This window comes from Rhododendron vialii, chromosome 9a (assembly GCF_030253575.1).
Source record: "Rhododendron vialii isolate Sample 1 chromosome 9a, ASM3025357v1".
NCBI lineage: Eukaryota > Viridiplantae > Streptophyta > Magnoliopsida > Ericales > Ericaceae > Rhododendron > Rhododendron vialii.
The window spans coordinates 24,026,214-24,050,810 of NC_080565.1; the positions used below are offsets into that span (position 1 = coordinate 24,026,214).

At 38.1% G+C, this 24,597-nt stretch overlaps 1 protein-coding gene across 1 annotated transcript; it reads left to right on the top strand.

The window, feature by feature from the left end:
* Positions 1–5,423: 5,423 nt before the first annotated feature.
* Positions 5,424–9,087, top strand: LOC131300911 (PHD finger protein At2g01810-like). Its single transcript, XM_058326934.1, has 2 exons — positions 5,424–6,333; positions 7,313–9,087. The coding sequence occupies exons 1-2, from the start codon at positions 6,293–6,295 to the stop codon at positions 8,994–8,996; spliced, it is 1,725 nt and encodes a 574-aa protein (XP_058182917.1). The 5' UTR covers positions 5,424–6,292; the 3' UTR covers positions 8,997–9,087.
* Positions 9,088–24,597: the final 15,510 nt, after the last annotated feature.

Below are 24,597 nucleotides of genomic sequence, written 5' to 3' on the forward strand. Positions count from 1 at the left end.
CCACACACATTTTCAAACTAAACTTCAAGTTTTTAGTTGAGAAAGGCAAGATAAACATAAGTCACGAGGCATTAATCACTCCGAGGCCAAGCCTAATCAACTACTCACACATAAGGAAAATACTAGAAAGCATGCTAGAATTGGAAAACATGTTTAACCGAAGAAAACAAAAATAAACTTGATATTGTAAAAGATCCAACACATACGAACAACTTTAATACTCAAGAAATTAACATAATGAAAATACCTTAAGGCGGTCTTGAGGAATTACACTTGAAAAGCTTAAGAAGATAATAATGGAAAAAAACCTAAAAGTAGTAATGGGCTAGATACAAGGAGAGAGAAGGAACCCCCTGTTTATACAAAATGGGCACTCTCTCACAAAAATATCTAAGAAACATACTAATAAAGGCAAGTATTCCATAAATGAAAAGCCCAAAAAGTAAGAAATATCTGGCCGAAGGCTCCCTGTATCGATACAGAATATGCTAAGTATCGATACCATGCTGTTAAGTCAAAATGGGCCATCTCCCATAGCTCTCCCGTATCGATACGGATTAAGGCTGTATCGATACAGCAGTCTCTGACTCCCCATGAAGCTAATGCGTATCGATACACATTAAGACTGTATCGATACACATTAAGGCTGTATCGATACGCGTAGCTTATCTTCTCCAGGCCAGCCTCCTATGTTTGGCACCCAACGGCTTGACGACTCACCCGATGGCCTACTCCTTCGTTCTTTGATCACTTTGGCACAAGTTCTACCCGGCGTGGACACTTGAACTAACTTGGGGGTTGGCGTTGAGATCAAAATACGCCTTTTAAAGACGTTTTACCTGAAACACTCAACAAACTACCTTACGAGTAATATTGAATAAAATCGACAAATTAAACTAATAAAGCTACTAATTCAACGGACTTAAAACACCACGATCAAGCAGTCCTAGGTGCTTATCATGGACCTGATTTTTGGATGGGATCTTCACAAATTAATTTGTAAATACTCTCAAGGAAATAATCATTATCCCCAAGATTATTTGCAATTGACTCGGCTCTGTGATGCTTGATCTGTGCTCTAAATGTCTTGGAACATGGCCAGGGACATTCATCTTGAATAAGTTCAATTAGTGGATGGACCCTACTGAAAGGCCAATTTGCCGAGAGATACATGATGTGCTGTGCTAGTATCACATTCTTTGTATTTGTCCATTCTGGCATTTTACTTCTAATCAATACTTGGCATCTCAGTGCTCCATATTTTGCAAAGAGATTGTTGATACATACTGCCAATTTTCTGGTAACTCGATCAGTCTGTTCCGGAGAAGTGAAGATTATTTACCTGAGGAACCCATAATCTAATAAGGTCATTGGACTGACTTGGATAATCTTCCCCTTATATAAAAGAACAAGATCTTGAAAATACTGCATGTCAATACAGGTTTTGGGGACGCTAAAAATTAACTGACACGGGCAATCCATTCTTTCTAATGGGATTTCTTGGCATAATGGATTAGTTTTGGGGCAACTAACTCTATCTTGTTCTTTATAATAGTGGGGGTTCCTAAGTGATGGATGATTAAAGGTGGTTGACTGGCTATTTTAGTAAGGGTTTCAAATAGAAATTCTTAAAAATGGTGACCATCCTGTCTGGCTAGATGTTGAATATGGCTTACTATCTCTGATGGTAGTGAATTAGGGATGAGGGATAAGAATTTTGGTAAAGCCAGGATTTTGGAGGTCTTCTTTTGAAAGGTTTCAAGCACATTCATGCTTTCATCATAATTTAGTAAGGATGACTGTCTTTTCTCTACTTTTAACAGTGAGGTAAAAGAAGTCTTCTTTTTCACTCTTTTTGACTGGTGCTGTAATATATAAACTTCTGCTCTGAGCTGGTTATTCTCATTCATCTGATGGTGATACCTGTAATTTAAATCTATGAAATTGTGAGTCATTGTTTCACAATGCTCACAAGAAGGGAAGTTAGTAGATGAACTACTGCTGGTGTTGGCTAGGAATGGGTTTAAGGAAACTCCACCCAAAGATCTAGGGAAAATAACTCTACTAATCTGCTTATTCTTATTTTGCTGATTAAAATAAATACTCAAACTATTTAGGCTGTCTAGAAATCTGTGATTATCCCCACGCGCGTTCCAGAGGTTATCTAGGAGACATTGTTGGGTTTCATCAATGCTGTCTAAGTAATTTAGCTTTCTAAATTTTGTATTTGCTCTATCAGGAATCACTGGCAGGATGATTTTCCTAAATGGAATGGCTTTCTGTTGATTTTGAGACATCTGTAAAACAATCAAATAAATTATTAGTAGGATAAATAGAACAATTTTTTTAATTGAGTTAATTCACATTGTTCTGGTGTGAATAAAAATTCAAAATTTATTTTTTGACCAAAAGATGTAATGGTAATTTTATTACTAGTGGCTGTGAATGGATAAAGCAAGTAAATAAGAGGTATTCCTAAGATTACTTTGTCAGTTAAGTTTTGGACTAAAACAAATGAGGTTTTAAAATAAACTCTATTTTGACAAACAAGAACTTCAAGTAATTTATATCTAATTTGCATTTTACTACCATTTGCACAACTCAACCGTTCAGTTGTTTTCTGATAATATTAACTTGGTATTATTCCTTCTTGGATATAATTTAGATCTGCTCCTGTATCGATAAGAGCAGTAACTTCAATTTTGTAATTTTCTATTATTAATTTGACACTAGCATGCCATTTTTGTATATTTATTCGATTTATTATATTTAATCGTTACTTTATGGATCACTATTTGGGTGATCAATATCTTTTTCTTGACCAGAATATTGTTCTTGATTATTGGTTTCATTATCTTCTAAGGATTCCTCTGAAGATGAGCTGTCCATTTTAAATTTAACAAATCTTTTGCTTGGTTGTGGAAGTTGATTTTTGATTTTCGTGATTTCTTTTTTAATAAGATCTGTCTCTTGCTGTAGATCCTGTAAGGTAACTTCTTTATGAATTTTACTAAATCGTTCTATAGTATTATTAAGACTTACTATTAGTTTATTATATTGGGGTTTTTTATCTTGTTGTACTAAGAGTTGTTTGAGTTTTTTAACATATTGTTATTTTAACTCGGAATCTTCTATTCTACTGATTTGATCAATTAATAATTCTTCTTCTGGTAATTCTTTGATAAGTACATTTATTTTTTTGCAGCAGTTATCGGTACATCCAATCTCAATTTGATCATCACTTGGACTATCATCAATAGAATGGTATTCTAAAGATTTAACAATTTCTTCTTCATTGTCTGAATTTCATCCTAAAAATTTCTAAAATTTGTTGTTTATCAGTATCAGATATATTAAGTTGACTGATTTTTGCTTTAACCTTACATTCATTTTTGTAATGTCCTTTTTTACCACAGTGTTGACATGTAATATTACTTTTGTCATACTTTACATCACTGGTTGTATTTTTCTTTTTATTCTTTTGACCTTTAGGTTTTTTGTAATATTTATCTTTAGAGGATTGTGATTTACTATCCTTAGAATACTTGTGATTTTTACTCTTGTTCTCAACTTTCTTATAATGTTTATGTTTTTTTCGTGATGGTGCTACTGGAGGTAGACCGTATTGTTCACAAAAGTTTCCTAGCTCATACTTGGTTTTATTTTTATCTTTCTGAGCTCGTTTACTAATTTTCATATCAATACACATTCTTAATCCTTTTTTTTTGAATGGTACTGATAATGTCACCATATGTTAATTTATCATATTCAATTACTCCTGTTGGTTGACTAAGAACATCTCTAATTTTATTAGGAAATAAATTAGGGAGTTCGTTAATAAATTTTTCTTTCCAAAATGACTTTGTACAATCATCTCTAAGCATTACTCTAGATATAAAAATATCTTTGTACCATCTAAAATCGCTTAGTGTTGGACAATGTAAATTACTTAGCTGATCATGTATTCTAGAAGTAATGTTACTAGGTTTTCCAATGAAGTGTTTAATTATGGTATAGATAAGAGTGTTAACTCCATTCAGTGCTCCCATGCCAATATCATTATAAAAAATTGGGAGACCATTCTCATCAATTTGGACAACATGTTTTATTTCTTCACGTGACTCGTTGGTGAGATATTTATCCCACCATGCTTTTACCATTCCAGTATATATATTGAGCGGCTTAGATATTTATCAATTTTTTTTCTGATTTTTCGCGAGTACCTTTAAAATCACGTTCTGATCACATTGAGCGGCTTAGATCATTGAAAATCGATTGGGAAATGGGAGGTCCGAACAGTCCAGACCGTAAGGCGTCCGAATTTGAAAAGAACTATACACACACACACACACACACACACACACGTTTCCCATGAGAGGGTTCTCATTTTAGTTAAAATGTGGACCTTCTCATTTCTCCAATTTTCCGATCGAATTTCGATTATCCGAATCGCTCAATGTTATCAGAACGTGATTTTAAGAGTATGTGTGAGAAATCGTCAAAAAAAGACCGGGAATGACTTGATTTGAGTAATTTTTATTTAAACCGTTCAATAAAAAACTATTCATAATTGCTCGGATGAAGTCCTTCCTGGTCATTTTTTTTGGCCGATTTCTCACGGTTGCCTTTAAAATCATGTTCTGAACACATTGAGCGGCTCGAATCATCAAATGAGGACCCCCTCATTCCAATCGGCACGAACCAAATTCAGTCGTAAAAAGGAGTACCATTCTCAGTAAGGTGTGGGAATGACATTTTTTAGTCCAAGAACCTGGGTCTCGGACCATATCTGATATCCTTGTAGTTGTGGGCTGGGTTCCACCTAAGGAGAACTTTGTCAAACTTCAACACTGATGGGGCTGTCAACCAAGCCTTGGGCACGGCCTGCACAGGAGGTTTACTCCGGGATCACTTCGGGAGATGTGTAGGTGTGTTTATTGCGGGCCAAATCGATGTGCGGATGCATTGGCAAATGACGCACCGATTTTGACAGAAGATTTATATATCTACCTTTATATTTCTAATTGTATTGTTAGTCTATTTTACTTGAGCTTCATACTACATTAAATAAGAACCCCATTCAATACAAAATGGATACCAATATGTAAAATAATTGTGCTAAGATTTATAATAATTAAATAAAAAAAATAGCTCATTTCCTACACAACCAATGTTAGTACTAAAATTATGACGCAAGTCAATATCCTGGATCCCCATTTAATGGTCCTCTGCCTATACAGATTCAGAAACATATGTTTTGTACTTCCTCTACGTGCGGGCACACACAAGTTCGTATGTTTCTCATCCCCTTACATCTTTGTTCAAAGAAAATGTGACTGCCACTTCGTGTTGGACGTGTAAGATGGCGACAAATGGCTCATCTCCAAAACCTACACAGTTTACCACGGAACTCGTCTCACCAGAACATTCGCACCTTCCATGTCCCAATCTTGCGATCACAAAGCCGGAAAACCAACTTATCCGCCCCCAAACCCGATGACGAAAACGCCCATCTCTACAACCAAAACTTTCCCGCCATCAGAGGGCTACAATCGTAATTCCGCCCATCAAAAACCGCCCATTACTTTCAGACGAAGCACGATTTGAAACCCCTCCCACTCTCTCTCTCTCTCTCTCTGGAAAATTGAAACAAAAAACTTCGAAGGCTTCTCCGATGGCAACCCAATTGTTCGAACCCTGTACGAAGACCAGAAAAAGAAAAACAAATCTGTTTGCGTCTCGTACCTTCCCGTGTCGATCCTCGACCGTTGGATTCTCGAGCCCTTTCCGAGACTCCGTCGGGTTGTTTCTGAAAGAATTCGCGGAGATTTCAGAGCATAGCGTCGCCGGTTTGCCCACTTGGTCCACTCTCCTCGTCAACGAGGAAAATGGCGCCGTCTTCCCTCTCTACACCGTCGAAGAAACCGTCAAATTCTCTCTCAGCCCTTTTTGCCAGCACTGCAAATGCGTCGGCAAGTCTCTCTCTCTCTCTCTCTCTCTCTCTCTCGATATATTGATTGAATTCTTTGGGTAATTGAATTTGTTTTCGAATTTTCGTGATGTGGGTTTTGGTGAATTTGAAGGTTGGGGGCACCATTTTGTGCCGAAACGGAGGTATCATGTGATAATTCCGGCGGGGAACAAGTGGGATAAGCCGTTGAAGGGGAGTTGTCTTGAGAATCGCCGCCATCTCTTGTATGGATTGATTCACTGCAATGGGTTTGGCCATCTACTATGTATCAACGGAGGAATTGAGGAGGAGGATTCTAATTGTATTCCAATAGTTCAAATCATGGATCTCTGGGACCGTATCTGCACAACTCTTCAAACCAGGTATATACGCATACGCGCGTGTAGTTATGATCTGATGAATTCCTTTCTTACGTTCAGTTTATGTAGTGTGTCTCCTTTGGAATTAGGGACAGTGTTCAGTAATTTGCTGTACTGGATTATGTAGGATACTTGCTCATTACGATACACAAGTTAGCAATAAACAAATTAGCAATCCACTTGTCTTTGACAAATAAAGTATTGCTATAATAAGGTTTGATAGTTTACAATCGTTGCGCGATAGGAATATAGAATATTCTTGCTGAGTCAAGATCTTCTCATGTGACGATTCCTCATGCGATGCAAAAATATAGCTCACCGCAGTTCCAACTCGACGATTCTAGCCTTTCGTTTGATAGGTCTTGACGTGTTAATCATTTGGATGAAGGATCAGGTTAATTACTGCATCAATAAAAACCTGATTGAATCGTATTTGACAGAAGAGAAGTTGATAGTCTGGGTCTTACCTTCAATTTTTTATGCTACAAATTTAATTTATTCGTATAAACACCGATACTCGATCAATATGATTTTTTATATGAACAATGATTGTATCTCAGTACTTACAAAATGGTTGGTTCGGATTGTTAAATGACACCGTAGTAGGTCTTATTTTGCGTCACATGATGGAACACATGAGAGGTTATCACATGAGGCAATCTTTGATTGGTACCTAAATCTAATAGGTAGCCATGGATAAATCCAAGCAATGAACAAACATATCATGGGTAATTTGTAGCAATAGTTTTGGATAAAGACTAATCAGGTAATAAAGGCTAGCAATCGAAAGTATCCAAGTATCCAAGCAGGTCCAAATTGCAAAGTGCTATTCAGATTACCAGCATTTTTTTTGAACTTCTTTGTCAAGTGAGTTCTGGCGCTTCCCCTAAAATTACAAACTAGTGAATTACGGCGACCATATCCATTGATTTCTTGACACGTTAAGAATATATTTGAACCTGAATTTCTGGAAAATTGGCAGGAAAATTTCGACGAATGACGCTTCAGAAAGGAGTTCCATGGAGTTGAGGTTGCTCTACGGTGTTGCATATGGACAATCTTGGTTTGGGAAATGGGGTTACAAGTTTGGCCGTGGAAGCTATGGAGTTACAGAGGATCAATACAACAAAGCAATCAACACACTCAGCACATTAGACCTCAACAAAATTATGGCTCACTTCAAAAACAAGAGACAAGGAAGAGTCATTCACCAAATTATAAACAGATACAGAGGATTTAGCGAAACCAAATTGGTCACAATCAGTGATCTCTTACAGTTCATGCTTGATTTCAAGTCAAGAGCTAACAACACTTGTTCAAAGCATTCATCAAGAAAAACCCATCAATGTGGGTCCCAAACGGTGGACAATCCATTAAGTATTGCAACATTTGTGTCTTCATTAGGGAGCACTGATTGCAGGTGGCCTCCAAAAAGGCTGGAAAATGCAATTGAAGTGATTTTTAACTTGTTGAATGGTAGCACAGATTTCGTGATGTCACTGGGAGAATTGCGAGACGGGGCTAGACAATGCATTGGAGACGCTGGATTGATCGATTACGTGCTGAAATCGATCGAGTTCCTAGCCACGGGCGACCAAATAGTACGTCGCTCGGTAAACCCATCAACCAAATTGGTAGAATTCACTATAAATCATGTTGCCAAGAGAACAGATTCATCTGCAGAGTCAGAGTCGGCTACATTTTTATCTTCTGTCGCGAAATTTGATTCGAGGTGGCCCCCGCAAAGGCTAGAACATGTAGCAAAAGTGGTGTGGAACATTCTGAGAGAAGTCAAAGGAATCAAAAACGGCAAAAACGGTCTCTCTAGGCAAGAGTTGCGCGATTTTGCTAGGCAATTTGTTGGAGACACCGGATTGATCGATTACGTTCTGAAATCGATCCATGGTTCTATTGTGGGGAATCAAATTGTTTGTCGCTCGAGAAACCCGTCCACCAAAACGGTTGAATTCTCGATTCAAGACATTCTTGACCGATCGGAGGTTGAACACGTGGTTGGTTTATCTGGGTTGGAATCTGCGTTTGATGTTGATGGGGATGTTCTGTTTCTGTATAAAAATGTATTGCTCGGATATCCCGAGTACAACCCGGTGAGTTCGGCCGCTGGGACAGTGTTGGACACCAAGCATTTTGTTAAGGAATGGGAAATTATGGAAAAAATGAATGACCATCTAATGACGCTTACGTGCCGGGTCTTGCCGAGTTTTGATGAGTTAGAGACCGAGTTGACGCGGCCGTTGCCACCAGGCGAGTTGGTGGTGGTACCACCCTGGATCACAATTGGTGAGCTAAGGGTGGTGGCGCAATGCTCACTGAGGGACACGTACTGCATCATGGACAGGTTCGATGTAAGGCAGGTTGGGGGGTTGAGGGGAATTGAGGACGGGAGGGTGCTATCGTGCGCGGTGGAGCCAGGTGCGCAGGTTTGGGTCAGAGGGTGTGGGCTGGACTTGGAAACGAAGCTGAGGTACGAGGGTGGGCCCGGGAATCGGACTGTGGATTGCGTTTGTGGGGCCAGGGATGACGACGGGGAGAGGATGGTGACGTGCGATGGTTGTCACGTGTGGCAGCATACGAGGTGCTGCTGCGGAATTGAGGATGATGAACCTGCGCCTTCTATCTTCCTATGCAGGAAGTGTCGGGGCTAGGTTTGAACTATGAATTTTAAGTTAATCAGGCTGATTTATTGGTGTCGATAAGATTATTCAAGTACGGAGTATATTATTTTCAGCTTAGAATTGGAATAGAGAAGGAAATGAAAGAGATAAAGGCAACATTGACAGAGAAAAGCATTGACGATTTTAACAATTTGTCTTATGACTTGTGATTTAATTGTGGTTGTACATGGTTGTTGGATTTCTTTTCCAATCAGATTTTTGAGGATAGGAGTAGGCCAATTTCGCATGAGAATTGGTATTTAATATCCACAAAACAGGGTAGTCGAAGTAAAACATAGCATGGCTCCTTCGAATTTCAACAGGTTCAGGTATTTCTATCGAAGCCTAAGCCCTTTGAATCGCTTGCGATACTGCTATGGAGATGCAGTTCATTGAAGTTGTCTTTGAGTCTGATTTGGAACTTGTTAAAGCAAATTTCAGATTCTAAATATACATGCCCTTGGGAGATCAACACAGTGGTAGAAGATAGTATCAAGTTGTGGGCAAAGGACAGGAGGTGGTCCTTTGCGTGGGGTTTTAGAGAGAAAAACAAAGTTGCACATTGGCTAGCTTCCAATTGTTGTCTCACTAACTAACATAAATTATTTTTCGAATTAAAAGTGATGCATATGTTGTGATAGAATAATTTGTCTTGTAAAACAAGAAATAAGTACTTAAAAAATAAGAATTTTATCGAAACATGGTCTAGTAGGAATTTTGTTTCTCAATTGGGTTGTATTCCGCCTGAAGTAGAAGTTTTGTTGTCTAAAGATGTATCCCATGAATTGAGTTTTATGAGAATGACCTTGATGTTGTCAAAAAAAAAAAAAACAAAAAAAAAGAGAGTAAAAAATAGCAAAGATCAGCTATTCAGAAGCTCTTCTAGAACTGTCATGTCCTATAGTGGGGGCTGTGCATACTTGTGTTCATGGGTGGTCCTAGTTTCCTAGATTTGACTGCAGCCTCTAACTTAGGAGTTGATATAAAGTTGGAAAGATCCTCGTCTGCCCTGGTTTAAAATTCTTCTTTTTAATTTTTATAATTAAGATGTCTGAATCCGCTTAAGCATGCACACATTGATTGATCTTAGAGAATCAATCTCACAATTCACTAGGATGGGCCCCATTGGTGACAAAGCATATACAAGAGTTGATAACACTTAAAATATTTTGAGCCTTAAACTTTAGAAGTGAACAAATCTCTAAATCTCAGGTTTTCAACTTGTCTAAATTATTTTTTCTCTTTTTTAGGCAAAAAAGGAACATCACATTATGCAACCAATAACTGAAATAAGTTAGAAAATTCTAGGAACGTACACAATAATATGCACAACATTCTTACTTTGCATTGTTTCATTAGCGGCTAGATGAATTGATATAGTTTACAGACACCAAGTGGGTACAAACACTAAGTAGGTTAGGATCAAAGAGAATACAAGACACAAGATATATTAGGAAGACACTGGCTTTCATTAACTTGAACTAACTTCTTTTTACAACGGGGAGAGTCCCCCTTTTATAGGCATAAAAGGGTTCTCCGGTTACATCATAGTGTCTTCCGCTTACATCATATAATAGTACAACCACTGACTATTACTTAATACTTCTGACTCCTGACTACTTTTACATTTATTACTTTCCTGACTTTTACTTTACAGACTTTAGACTTTCACCCCTCTCCGGAAAGAGGACAATACTACCACACTTTATATTACAGTACACACCAATAATATGATACAACAATAAACAGTAATCACCAATAATTTTCACCCTTGTCACTCTGGATCATCTGAACTACTTTCTTCATCTCTGTCAGTCAAGTGATACTGGGTCAAAAGATAGCGAATATTTTGGCGCCATTCTTCCGGATATGCATCATTGAATTTCCAGTTTGCAGATTCATAATGGAGGAGAGATGAGGGAACTTCTGCAGGTGTCAATCCATTGAGTGAGCACAGTGTTTGAGTCATGACCAGGTAATTTCCATTGTGAATCTCAATGCTCTGATACCAAAAGTCTAAAGTCTGTAAAGTAAAAGTCAGGAAAGTAATAAATGTAAAAGTAGTCAGGAGTCAGAAGTATTAAGTAATAGTCAGTGGTTGTACTATTATATGATGTAAGCGGAAGACACTATGATGTAACTGGAGAACCCTTTTATGCCTATAAAAGGGGGACTCTCCCCGTTGTAAAAATAAGTTAGTTCAAGTTAATGAAAGCCAGTGTCTTCCTAATATATCTTGTGTTTTGTATTCTCTTTGATCCTAACCTACTTAGTGTTTGTACCTACTTGGTGTCTGTAAACTTGGTAGCAGAGTCATGTCTTCCATTCTAGCTTAAACCCCCTTCTGGGAACTTCTTTTCCAAAACTACTTCAAATCTTTTCTAAAAGAAAAACTTGAAGCCTATGCTCTGTGGTTGCCTTCACAGGATCCTCCACATCAGAAACTTCATTAACTATTTTGGTTAAAAGAATTTTGTATCAGTGGGTTAAAGTACCTTGAGACTTTTGGCTATTGAGCAGTGTGTCTCGGTTTATCTACCCTAGTATACAGAATTTTATTAATCAGAATTGGTTGAAGATCTATACGTTGAAAAAGGAAAAAGGTTTGTTGTACTGAGGAAAAAGGAGAACCCAGAATTCTACTCTTAAAAATGAATCACCTGTTTACCACCCACTCCTCTGCTTCGTCATCCTTAGTCCTTTCATGTTCCTCCACCAGTAGAAATTCCTCATCTTCTTCTTCTAATCTAGAATATTTGTATGAGTTTGAATACCTTCCTGATGATAGTAAGGTTCCTCTTACTGATCTCCCGTTCCTAAACCCCTATAATGCTTTTGTCAGATCACAAACTTCTGTAAAAAAGACCGTCACCCAACTTTTCTCCACAAAACGCCCAACCTCCGTAAAAGAGTATGTTCAAGCCTCTAAATTTGATCAGTGCTTCATAGCAGCAATTGAAGCTGAACAACTTTTACCTTTAGAAATCCCGGTTGATTTGCCCTGTCTTTGGCAACAACAAGGATTTACCCATCTTCACTTTGGAGCAATCTGACTTGCTGTCACTTTCCATGGTAGAAAAGGTTTGCCTGTTACGTCCAGACTTGCTCTGGTCCAGACTTGCTCTGGTCGATACCAGGTTTTTACAGTATCAGCACGCATGCATCGCTACAGTTCAAACCACTCTAAATGCTGGAACTGTGATTTTTACCTTCTACCCCAATTTCAACATGCCATTAGCAGATCCTCATCTGCTATCCGCCTTGAAGGTCCAAGTTCAAATTGGTGGTGCCTCTCAAATCTCCTCCACATATGCAGCCACCCTTCACTACCAAATGGCCTACCGTCTCCAAAACCATGCCTTTGATATGTCCTTACCATCCTCCACAGATGAAGCCTTTTTCCTCACCATAAATGCACCTCACCAAGCTTCTTGTGTCCATGTACCTCGACAAATTTCCCGTCTTGAGCTTCTCAAGCTTCTCCCAGAATTTTGGGTTACAGCTTATGAGAAAAACCAAAACAAGCCCATACCTGTCCAAACATCCAACCCAACTTTCATCACCAAACCTGATGGTACCGTGGAAATTGCTTTTCCAAAAGAAACCTCTGCCTCATCTTCAACCCATCCTGTTATTTTTCCCTTGAGAATTAACATGTTTGTGGATGGTTCTAGACCTGGCCCTCCAATTAAATATTTTGAACCCAGTGGCCTTCTAGTCTTCTATTTCAAAAATCCAGAAACAGGTCATTGTTATTTTGATACCTGTGACTGTGATGATTGTCTAGAAGACAGTCTCCTAGAAGATGACGAGGATTTTGAAGAACCATGTCCCATATGTCCTTCTTCACCTCCCACTCCTTGTAAATCTCCACCTCCTCCTCAACCTCCATCTGATGATGGTTCGTCGAGTCAACCGAGTGGATGTTTTATGTTCACCTCATCCCCTTCCTAGACAGAAGCAGATTTTCCTCCTTTGGAATTTCATAATTCCCAAGAGAGGAAGACCCATCGGCATAAAATTCTAGACTCTACTACCATTCTCCCTGATGGTAGTACTAAAGCAGTGTCAGCAGCAGAAGCAGCAATAAATTGGCAGTCAGCAAATTCTCTGGCTCAGAACAAAATTCTTCAGAGAATTGCTAACTCCCAGCAAAATTTGGAGAATGCAGTTCATAAGAAGTTATCAACCTTAGAACTTCTTATCAGAGATTTGCAGCAAAAAATTCAGAATGTTCACCAGGAACTTCTCCAAATGGCCTATGCCAACCAAGCATTTTCAGCAGCCTTTTACCACAAGGATGCTGAAATGAAGCATCTCAAGAACCAGCTTCATTCTCTCCAAGCTCAGCAGAATTTTCAACAAAAAAACCCGTTTGATATGTTCACATCTTCTTCTCAACAAAGTTTGTTTGGGTATCCTCAAATGTCTCAACCCTTACCTATAAATCCTACTTCAGGATTTGGTGAGTCCAATATCTTTGGGAGCTCATCAGCTTTTCTTCCTCCACCAAAAAGACCATATCCACCAAAACTTCCTTTCTTAAAGCCCCAGATAAAACCTGTCTAGCCTCCACAAAGTCCGTCTCCACCATCTATATCTACATCTACTCCAACTACCTCTACTCCCTCCAAACCATCAGACCCAAATTCCAAGTCACCTCAGTTAATGGTTCAACTACCATCTGGCCCTGCTAAAAATCCAATCTCCACTCTCCTACATACCTTAGCCACTATACCAGAAACCCCATCTCCTGAACCAACCATTGAGTTTGATTCAGATACTGAATCCACAAACTCTATGCCAATTCCTACTGTTTTCATGATGAACCCTGAAAACCCAGAAGAACATGTTGAAGATCCCATCATTGAAGAAGGTCCTGAGTTTGATACACCCCCTGAAATTTCTACCTTTGATTCCTTCTCACATTCCAATATGCATACCCAAGGTTTCTCTTTTGACACCATTCCCCCATCAAAATGGTTGAATAAACTTTATGAGATTCATGCTTGGTGCACAGCTGCTATGCTCTCTCCTAATGCTACACTCAGTGATGTCATTACTAAGTATACAGCAAAATTTCTTGGCTGCCTACGTCAATGGTACTTAGCTCTTGGTGAATACCGACAGCTACAGCTCAAACAATTGCCAACCCTTGATCAATTCATCTCAGTCCTGCATACTGAGTTTCTTGGTGACCACAACAACACAAAAGAGTTTGTTCGAGAAGAATATCTTAACATGAAGTGCTGTTCATTCAAAAGGAAAGATCTCGAGATTTATTATGACCGCATGTCTCAGAGATTTTATCTTTTCAACGGCATGGATGATGTCAATCTCAAGCAAGCCTTTCTCAATTCCTTTCCAGAACCATTGGGAAATGAGACAACAAGATTACTTCAGACAAAAGGATTGACACTGAATGCAACATCTCTTGGTGGTATTTACCAGCACTCTTTGATTGCCTTGGAAAAATTGTGTAATCACCAAAAATTCCTCAGAACTCTTGAAGAACAGGGAAAACTTCTTGGTAAAGCATGTGATCGTCCTGACCTATCTATAAAGTGCAAAGACAAGAAGTGCACTTGCCGTCCTTCACACCGGAAGTCTAAACACTTTCAGAAATGAAAGTTTCAATCTCCTGGTAAGTTTTCAAAGTTTCCAAAATCTGGCAAGTTTCCATGTCGGAGAAAATGGAAATTTTTCAAGAAGAAAAAGTTCAAAGGGCAGCGAAAGTCTGATTGCTGCTACATATGCTGAAAGAAGGGGCACTATGCAAAACAGTGTCCAAATAAGGCAGCAAGAGACAAAATGGTGAACTCTTTGGCTTTCATTGATGATGATCTTGAAGATGCTGATGTAGAATCACTATTTTCCATCGACGATGAAGCAACAGATGAAGCAGTTCTTACATTCACTTTTGATGACTCAGACGATTCAGCAGAATCAAATGACTCTTCTGATGATCCTGACTCATTCCCTTATGAAGTCCAAACAATTGGGTTCCCCAACATCATGCTGGCTCAACCTTTAGCCAAGGTCAAAATTTTGCTTGGCAAATATGAGAAACCCATACCAGTCATCGCTTTCTTTGATACTGGTGCAGCAGCCTCCATTCTCAACCCAGCAATCTTTCCCAGGTCCTACTGGCAGTCTTGTTTCAGGCCCTTTACAGGAGCCAATGGAGAAACATTTGTTATCACTTTGATAAGTAAGCCTGTTTCCATTCAACTTTTTCCTGGATACACCATAAAATATCAAGTCTATGGTTCTGATCTCCCAGGAAAAGATTTATTGTTAGGCTTTGATATTCTCCAAAATCTCAGCAAAGTTTTCTGGCTCAAAAAAGGTTTGAAATACAAAGACTACTTGTTACCCTAGACTACCCAACCAAATCTCTTTTGCATAGAAACTTTCTCCACCATTAAAGAAGCCATAATCCAAACTTCTTGTGCTGAATCCCATTCTCAGTTTCTCACCAAATGCTCCTACCCACTTTGGAAAAATTCAGATTTCTTCATTTCTCTTCCCTTTAAGAAAAATGAAGACATTAATCCCACCAAAGCTACCCATCATGAAATGAACCCAGAACACTACCAGCTTGCTCTTCAAGAACTTCAGCAACTTCAATCAGAAGGTTTGATTGAGCCCACAACCTCTCAGTGGGCATGTGAAGCATTTTATGTCAACAAAAGAACAGAGCAGATAAGAGGAAAGCTTCGCTTGGTTATCAACTACCAGCCTCTTAATTATTTTTTGCAGGATAACAAATTCCCTCTTCTTCGGAGAAGTGTTCTTTTTGCAAACTTGCCTAAAGCTCAAATTTTCTCAAAGTTTGACCTAAAAGCAGGTTTTTGGCAGCTGGGCATCTATCCAGATGATCGTCCCAAAATTGGTTTTTGCATTCCAGATCACCACTTCCAGTGGTCAGTCATGCCTTTTGGATTGAAGACAGCTCCATCCTTGTTTCAAAAGGCCATGATTCGGGTATTCGCTCCTATACTATCCTCAGCCCTTGTCTATATAGATGATATCCTACTTTTTTCTCCAGATATTGAGTCTCATGTTGTCCTACTACAAATTTTCCATTCTCTAGTCCAAACCCATGGTATCATGCTTTCAGAGAAAAAGATGTTTCTTGCCCAACCAGAAATTGATTTTTTAGGGATGCATATCTCTAAAGGTCAATATACCCTCCAGCCTCATATAGCCTCCCAACTGGATCATTTTTCAGATGAAAATCTCACAGTCAAACAAGTCCAACAGTTCCTTGGAATTGTTAACTATATGGCTGATTTTATTCCCAACCTGGCCCAATACCGAACTCCTCTTTCAGCTCTACTAAAGAAAACCCCTCCTCCTTGGTCAGCCCTTTGTACCAAAGCTGTAAAAGACCTCAAAACCCTAACCAAAACTCTTCCTCCATTAGCCATACCTTCAGATGGAAAGAGAGTCCTTCAGACAGATGCCTTTGATCTATATTGGGGAGCAATTCTTTTGGAAAAAAATTCAAATCAAAAGCGCAAAATTTGTGGATACAAGAGTGGTGCATTCTCTCTAGCAGAACTTCATTACCACTCTACTTACAAAGAAATTCTGGCAATCAAAAGGAGCATTGAGAAGTTTGAATTCCATCTAATCGGTCATCATTTCCTAATTGAGACTGATATGATGAGTTTTCCCAGCATGCTCAAGTTCAAACAGAAGCACCTTCCAAAGGCACAGTTACTCAGATGGGCAAATTGGTTTTCCAATTGGAGTTTTGATGCTGTTCACATAAAAGGAAAAACAAATGTCCTCCCTGATTTTTTATCAAGGCTCAAAAAAGAAATCAACCAGTTTTCAAAAACAAAACCACATTTCTTTGTTCCTGGTTGTTTTCCCATGATTTTCTGTTTCCATCCGGTCAATTTTCCTGTCCACCTTCAGTGTCATCTTTTAGAGTTAACCATTCTTTCTAGATGTGTCCAAATGTGTCAAAACCTTCAACATCTCTGTATTTTGAAGTATGGTCTTGATGAAGGTCCCATAAAAGGTCTACCCTTTCATCCTGTCTATCCTTTTCTCACTCAGTTTGAAGTGTCTTACCATAATGTTTTTTATTTCAAAAAAGAAGCTTACCTCCTCTTATGGTATTTAGTCGATGTGTATACTATAAGTGTCTGTTTTAAAAAATCATCAGTCTTGGTTTATCTGGCTCATGCGGCGTTCAATCAAGTTCAACCTCCAGACGATTTCTTTTTGAAATTTCTTCTACTCTTTGGTAACATACCCTACTGGCAACAGAAGATCAGACAAGTCACCACAGGTCCAGACGAAAATCTCCAATTTGCTTTTGGGACAACTCGCAACAACAGATGTATTCCTAATCCTGATGGTTCTATCACTTGGAGAAAGGAGTATCACACTATATTCCTTTCAGCATATCAAGAGTCCCCGAGCATTGAGATTCACAATGGAAATTACCTGGTCATGACTCAAACACTGTGCTCACTCAATGGATTGACACCTGCAGAAGTTCCCTCATCTCTCCTCCATTATGAATCTGCAAACTGGAAATTCAATGATGCATATCCGGAAGAATGGCGCCAAAATATTCGCTATCTTTTGACCCAGTATCACTTGACTGACAGAGATGAAGAAAGTAGTTCAGATGATCCAGAGTGACAAGGGTGAAAATTATTGGTGATTACTGTTTGTTGTTGTATCATATTATTGGTGTGTACTGTAATATAAAGTGTGGTAGTATTGTCCTCTTTCCGGAGAGGGGTGAAAGTCCAAAGTCTGTAAAGTAAAAGTCAGGAAAGTAATAAATGTAAAAGTAGTCAGGAGTCAGGAGTATTAAGTAATAGTCAGTGGTTGTACTATTATATGATGTAAGCGGAAGACACTATGATGTAACCGGAGAACCCTTTTATGCCTATAAAAGGGGGACTCTCCCCGTTGTAAAAAGAAGTTAGTTCAAGTTAATGAAAGCCAGTGTCTTCCTAATATATATTGTGTCTTGTATTCTCTTTGATCCTAACCTACTTAGTGTTTGTACCCACTTAGTGTCACCATCACATAGACATGTTGTGCACAATGTTGTACGTGTATGTTCTTGTGTGGATGGATAGGCTTCTATGTACTTCAAACTCAACAAATTAAAATCAGAAGTGTAGTCCATGAGGGCATCAAAACTGGGTCGGCCTTGGGGCCTAGGCCCACCAGGCGGTGGCCTAGGGCCCCTCCCAAAAGGTCTAAAATTAGGGCCCCCCATTTTAAGTTAGTATACTACATTAGGAGTTTTTAGGTCCAAAATTTGTACCTAAATTTAACTTTAACTAAGTGAGACCCCATTTTAAAATAAGGCCCAAAAACGTTTTCAGCCCAATTCAGAAACTCCTGTGTCAACTCTTTTAAAAAAAAAAACAAAACAATTGAACCACAAAGCCAAGTCGGCTTTCTCACAGAATTGAAATTAGAAAAACCCAACCCAACGTTGGCTTCTCCTGAATCTCCTCTCGCCTTCTCAAATTTCATCTCCGTATCTCACCCCCAAATTTCATTTCCTACAGTTCTACTTGTAGCCCTAACCCAACAAAGCCCCAAAATACGTTTGGTCCCTGCCCTTGAAGAGGTAAAAACGTGAATACAAGAATTGGTTTTTGCGGAATCACGGCAAGAAATCAATCTACCAGGTATGGGCTTTGGGCATTTGTTTATGCTTTTGTCTTTTGCAAGTATAATTTGTTTATGCATTTGGGAAGTTGAGAACTGTTTGTTTAATTGCTCGAAAATAGGGTTAAAGCAATTTGTTGCGTGGTTTGTGATTTTGTGCTCTTGTTAAAGCAATCTGTCGTGAAGTTGAGAACTGGAGTTGTGCTCTTGTTTTTTATTCCTTTAGAATAAAATATGTTGGAATGTGGTGGTGCATATAGAATAAAATAGGCATATAGGAGAGAGTTCATTGATAACCTAACCTTGTATATATCTTAGACTATGGAAGCTTTAATTGATTTATTTGCCTCTAAAAATGCAAGAAGAGCAATGTTCAAGTGATACTTATTAGTTGTTGTATTGTAATTTTTGTAACCTGGTCATATAAGAATTTGTAAGTCTTATATTTGAGACAATTTGTATCTTTTGAAAATATTTCATTTGTAGATGTGAAGGGCCCCAAATTGGTTGGTCGCCTAGGGCTCTGGAAAACTCAAGGCCGGGTCTGCATCAAAATATAGGTGTAAAAAAGGGGCGACATACAGGAAATAAAGAAGTTTCAAGTTTTTTTTTTTTCAAAACAGTAGAAATTTCATTGTTAATCATACGAAAGAAGTTTCAAGTACTTCCTCCAATTGTGCGAGTAAAAAAGGGTTAAATAATGATGTTTTGTTTTCCTTGGCAAAAACTAGTATTGTGAGACTAGTTAGATTAGCACACTAGAGGAGTTGAACTCTTGATCTTCTTAATCTAACACTTAGTTAGGGCTTGTTTAATAATCTAAATTCAGCACTTAAAACTAAATCAATTAAGTAATAAATGATTCAGTGGGTTTGATAACGACATTATACATTGCTTAACAAATTAAGTGCTACTTAAAATGTAGACTAAAAAGCTGAAAAAAATAAGTAGCTTTGAGCTACTTAATTATGGCTGAATTCTTGTGTACTTGCATTTAATCACCATACCACCACCACAATCACTCCTACCACCACCACTTCGCCACTACCACCACCACCACTCTCGCCACCACTTCACCACCACTCCACCACCACCACCACCACTGCCCTTATCACTCCATCACCAACACCACCATTACCACACTACCACCACCACTACCACACCGTCGCCGCCGCCGCCACAATGCCACCATTGCACAACTATCACTTCATCGACACCGCTCACTGTCATCATAACACCATCACTCCACCACCGCCACCACCACCACCACCACCATTACACCACCACCGCCACCACCACTCGCTACTACCGTTACATCATCATCATTCCACCACCACCATTACACCACTATTGCCAGCACTCCAACACCACCACCACCACTGTCACCACTACTCCACCACCACCACCACCACCACCACAATCGCCATTCCACCATTATTATAAGTACACTGTGACCATTAGGCTTCGTTCGGTTGCCAGAAATGTTGTACAAAAAAGTTATTCTCAGGAAAAGTAAAGTAAAGTAAAGTAAAGGGAAAAAAAATTTATTTTTCTGTGAGTGTTCATTTGACAAATTTTTTTTCAGGAAAACTAAAGTTTAGTGGTTCATTTGTCTGGAAAAAACACTTTATGAGAAACTTCTTTATTTCTCCTGGCTAAAAGTAACTTTGAGAGCTAACACATACGGAAAAATGTATTTTATCTAATGTAAAGCCTTAACATGAAATGAAAAAATCGACTTGCAATTCCCTTTTCATTTTTCTATCTTTTTGAATGGTTATGTAAATTCCCCATTTAAATTGGCATCATCTAATAATCAACGGTACAAATGAAGCTTAAAAAATAAGTAGATGATAACTAAATAAACAAATGTTAAACAACTATGCTTGATTAGTAGTTGATACAAAAGCTCACTGATAATTAGTAAGTACAAAATAAAATTGAATACTAATGACAAGATAAATAAATACTTCCAAAAAAAATCAATTACCAATTTTTTCCACAACAATTATCTCAGAAATCACTATAGTAAATAGTAGTCAAAATTGTTGCTGCTCACGTAAATCTCAAAGTGTCTTTCTAAGAACCTAGTTCGTATTTTTTTAGGTATTAGCGTCATTCATTTTTTTTTCTTACCCGCCAATTATTTTGGCCCCACAATGTAGAAAACTTTTTCCGTGACGGAACATCCTATGCTTTTAGCTGGATCACTTTTGCAAGAAAGTAAATCTTGCAAGAAAACTTTAGAACATGTTTTCCACTACTTTCTAGGCAACTAAATAGTACAAAAGTTATAAAAAAGTTGATTTTTCCATCATTTTCTGTACTTTCTTGACAACTGAACGGAGCCTTAGTAAATTAAGAGAGAATCGGAACTAAAATTAATTTATGTTTTTTTTAATTCAATACTTAATATGTTTACCAAACAGCTTTTCAGCTTAAAAAATTCAACATTTAGCTTTCGGTACTTAATTTTTCAGCATTCAGTTTCAATTTTATCAAACAGGCTCTTTACACCCCTTAATGCGATTGGGTCTAAGGCTCTTGGTAAGGGTAAAAAATGATGTTCTGATGATAATGGGATTTATTATAGTTTCTAGAGTAGTTTTAGCAGCCGAATCCACTTCACATGTTGATCACTTGGAACCCTGCTATAGTAGAGATCCATAGCACACAAAGTGAATTTGTAACCATGGAAAATCAGAGCTCAATATTCACCGCTTCCTCCACCATTCTCAATTTCATTGTTCAAAAGTATTTTGGACGGTTTGAATTTTCTTCCTTATTTTTGATCGGTAAAAAAAGACTGACTGCTAAAAAATTTAGTTACATTGATTGCCGAACCGCTCTCAATCTGACTGTCCAAAAATATTTTTGACGGTCCGGATTTTCTTCTGTATTTTTGATCGGTAAAAAAAGACTTCGATCGCTAAAAAATTAAGAAAAAATCTATACCATTGATTGTCGAGACGGACAGTAAGATATTGAACGATGAATATTAAGAGGTGAATGTTGAGCGACGGGATAGACTTTTGGATGGAAAATCACTCATTTGATGTATTGTAGACTTCGCACACGGGAATTTGTGAAACAATAAAGATGTAAAAAAGTTGCCAAAAGGCTTGTGAAAATACTATTAGAACGTCATGAATTTTGGTATTTTGTCTTTTATGAACTATTGTTCAATTTACGTCAATTTTTTTTCGGATTAACCATTCGTCAATCATTTATCTCAACGAGAGGAATAAAGACAATAAAGACAATAAAGACAATAAAATGTTATGTTTCAAATTTCATTCGTGTTTAGTGGATACTTTTAGCTTTTAGCGGTAGATTTTTACTTTTTAGTCTCTTCTCTTTGACACAAATGACCAATCGAAAAAAATCATGAGAATTTAACAAAAAATCAAATAAGACAGAAGAGTAATACTCCCTTCGTTGGTTTTGCTACTAAACGCCCATTGGGCATTAAAGTTGGAAGGATGAAATGACTTCTCTTTACATGCTAGAAATTCACGTGTCCTGTGTTTGATTACTTTCAACGAGTTTTTCAAGAATTGCAAAGGACTCTTTTGCAAAGGGGGTTAATGACTATTTTAGCCTTGCCTTTTCGTCACTTTGAACTTTGTAGTATGTACTTCTCACTTTTTCTCTCTCTAACTTATGGGTCTTCGACCCCGTTTGTTTTGGGTTTTCCGATAAATACTATGTCCACCGACCGGCGTGTGGGGTCCATTCTAAATTCTGCACGAATGATTCGAGCCGTTCAAAAATTAAACAAAAAAATCTGAGTGGGGCTTGGTGAGGATCAACTTAATCCGATATGTGTAGATACTCGATCTAAGCTTCCCATTCTTGAAAAATTGGGAAAAAAAAAAGATTAGATTTTTCGATTTTCAAGAATGGAAAGCTTGGATCGAGTATCTCCACGTATCGAATTGAGCCGATCATTGCTTAGGCCCACTTGGATTTTTTTTAAATTTTTTTGAACGACTCGGATTATCCGTGCAGGGTTTGGAGTGGACTCCACATGCTAGTCGATGGCCGGCCATTGACTCCCCTTGTCGGTGAATGTAGTGTTTCCGTTTTGAATTTGAATTTGTAGGTAATGACAATAAGATTTTGTACTCCTTAGCTTTTAAGGGAGCTTTTTGGCATTGTTCAATTTCTTTTTGCGTTTTTTAGTCTTGTATCAAACTGTGTATTATTTGTGACGAATAGAAAAAGTAAAAATATTTTTGTGAGGCCTATGTTGGGTCCCACAAAGATGATCCGAATTGCTTATTTTAAAAATAAATAAATTAAGAGTTCATGTAAAAACCAACTCAATCGAATATTGGTAAGAGCTTTTTTATTCAAATATTCAACACTTTTCCTTTTAATATTTCAAAGTATAAAATATTAATATTTCATTAAACATATTCACCATTGTTCTTACGTTAAGGTAATAAAAATATCACTTGCATTATTCTAATTTCATAAAATATTAATGTGCATATATGCGTTAAAAAATGAAATTGAATCAGACAAAGTACATAGACCGGATGTGAATGGAGAGAGAAGAGAGAGAGGTGCTTGGGGTTAATTTGGTAATTTGATTCATCTATTCCAATTTGATTTGACTTAGATTGTCGTCTGGTAAGAAAGCTGCAAAGTTTTAAGAAAGGCACAAGAAAAACAGTGCGTGTGTTGCACCGCGGATCGCCCCGTGGGCAGTTTGTAGAATTTGCCTTTGAATAATATGCCATTGCAAAAAGTCGTGCGATTTCAAATAAAAAATAAACTACTTTTGTGCATACTTTTTTAAAAAAAATTTGACAGCAAATTAAATATCTCAATTACTTCATATTTCTTTAATTTGGTGTTAGTAAATTTAAAAATCTTGCACTAAAATACTACTTCGTGTTTTTTATTCATTTATTACACGTATTTTTTAGTAGTCTATAACGTAGGAGTATCAAATAATTTAGGAAAAAACTGCCTTTAAAGTTGGGCTGTGGATTTTCAGGAGTGGTTCACCACTTTACTAGCAATATGGAATGGAAGGAAGGTGAGGATAGTGATTGGGCTGGTTCATTAACGTGTGCAATTGCTTGGCGTATCTGGAGATGCAGGAATGATATCGTGTTTTCGGGGAGGAAGTGCGAACATCAGATTGCGGTTAACATGGCGATAAAGGATGCTGTGGATTTTTTGGAATCTCAGAAACGAGATGGATATCCGGGGGCAGTGAGGAAGGATAGGAATGAGGATGAACTACAGCGCTGGACTTGCCCGGATAGTGGGGTAATTAAGATCAATTTAGGGGCGGTGAGGAAGGATAGGAATGAGGATGAACTACAGCGCTGGACTCGCCCGGATAGTAGGGTAATTAAGATCAATTTCGATGCAGGGGTGGATGTCCGGAGCCGTACAGGGGGTGCTGAGGTGGTGGTTCGGGATTCCAGTTGTCGATTTGTTGCTGCTGCACGATCAATTCCTTTAGTGGGCATAGTGGATCCTCTTATTGCTGAAGCCTTGGCAGCTAGGGAGGGGCTGCTCTTTGCTGTATCTTGGGATTGGAAGGTGATTCAACTGGAAGGCGATTCATTGAAATTAATTCGGATGCTTAGAAGGGAGGAGAGTGTTCACCAAAGGGTAGATGTTTTGGTTGAAGATATTCGAAGACTGATTTGTAATTTGATAAGTGCGTGTTGAGTTTTGTTAGGTGTAATGGTAATTGTGTTGCTCATTGTCTTGCGAGTAGGTATTTTGGAGGAGAGGGTGTTTCCGGTTGGGAAGCCTATGAGCCTATCCCCTCTTTGGCTATCCAATCTTTGCTACATGATGGATGCATGTTTTGATGTTCTATTTCGAACCGTCATCATTAATACTCCTAAACTTATGGCAAAAAAAAAAAAAGAGTTGGGTTTACTATGCTTCTTACATTTCT

Excerpts from the sequence above, each read along its gene's own strand:
- LOC131300911 (XM_058326934.1), top strand. The coding sequence starts at position 6,293 with ATGGATCTCTGGGACCGTATCTGCACAACTCTTCAAACCAG. Across the intron at positions 6,334-7,312 it reads TGCACAACTCTTCAAACCAG|GAAAATTTCGACGAATGACG; the intron begins GTATATACGCAT and ends GAAAATTGGCAG.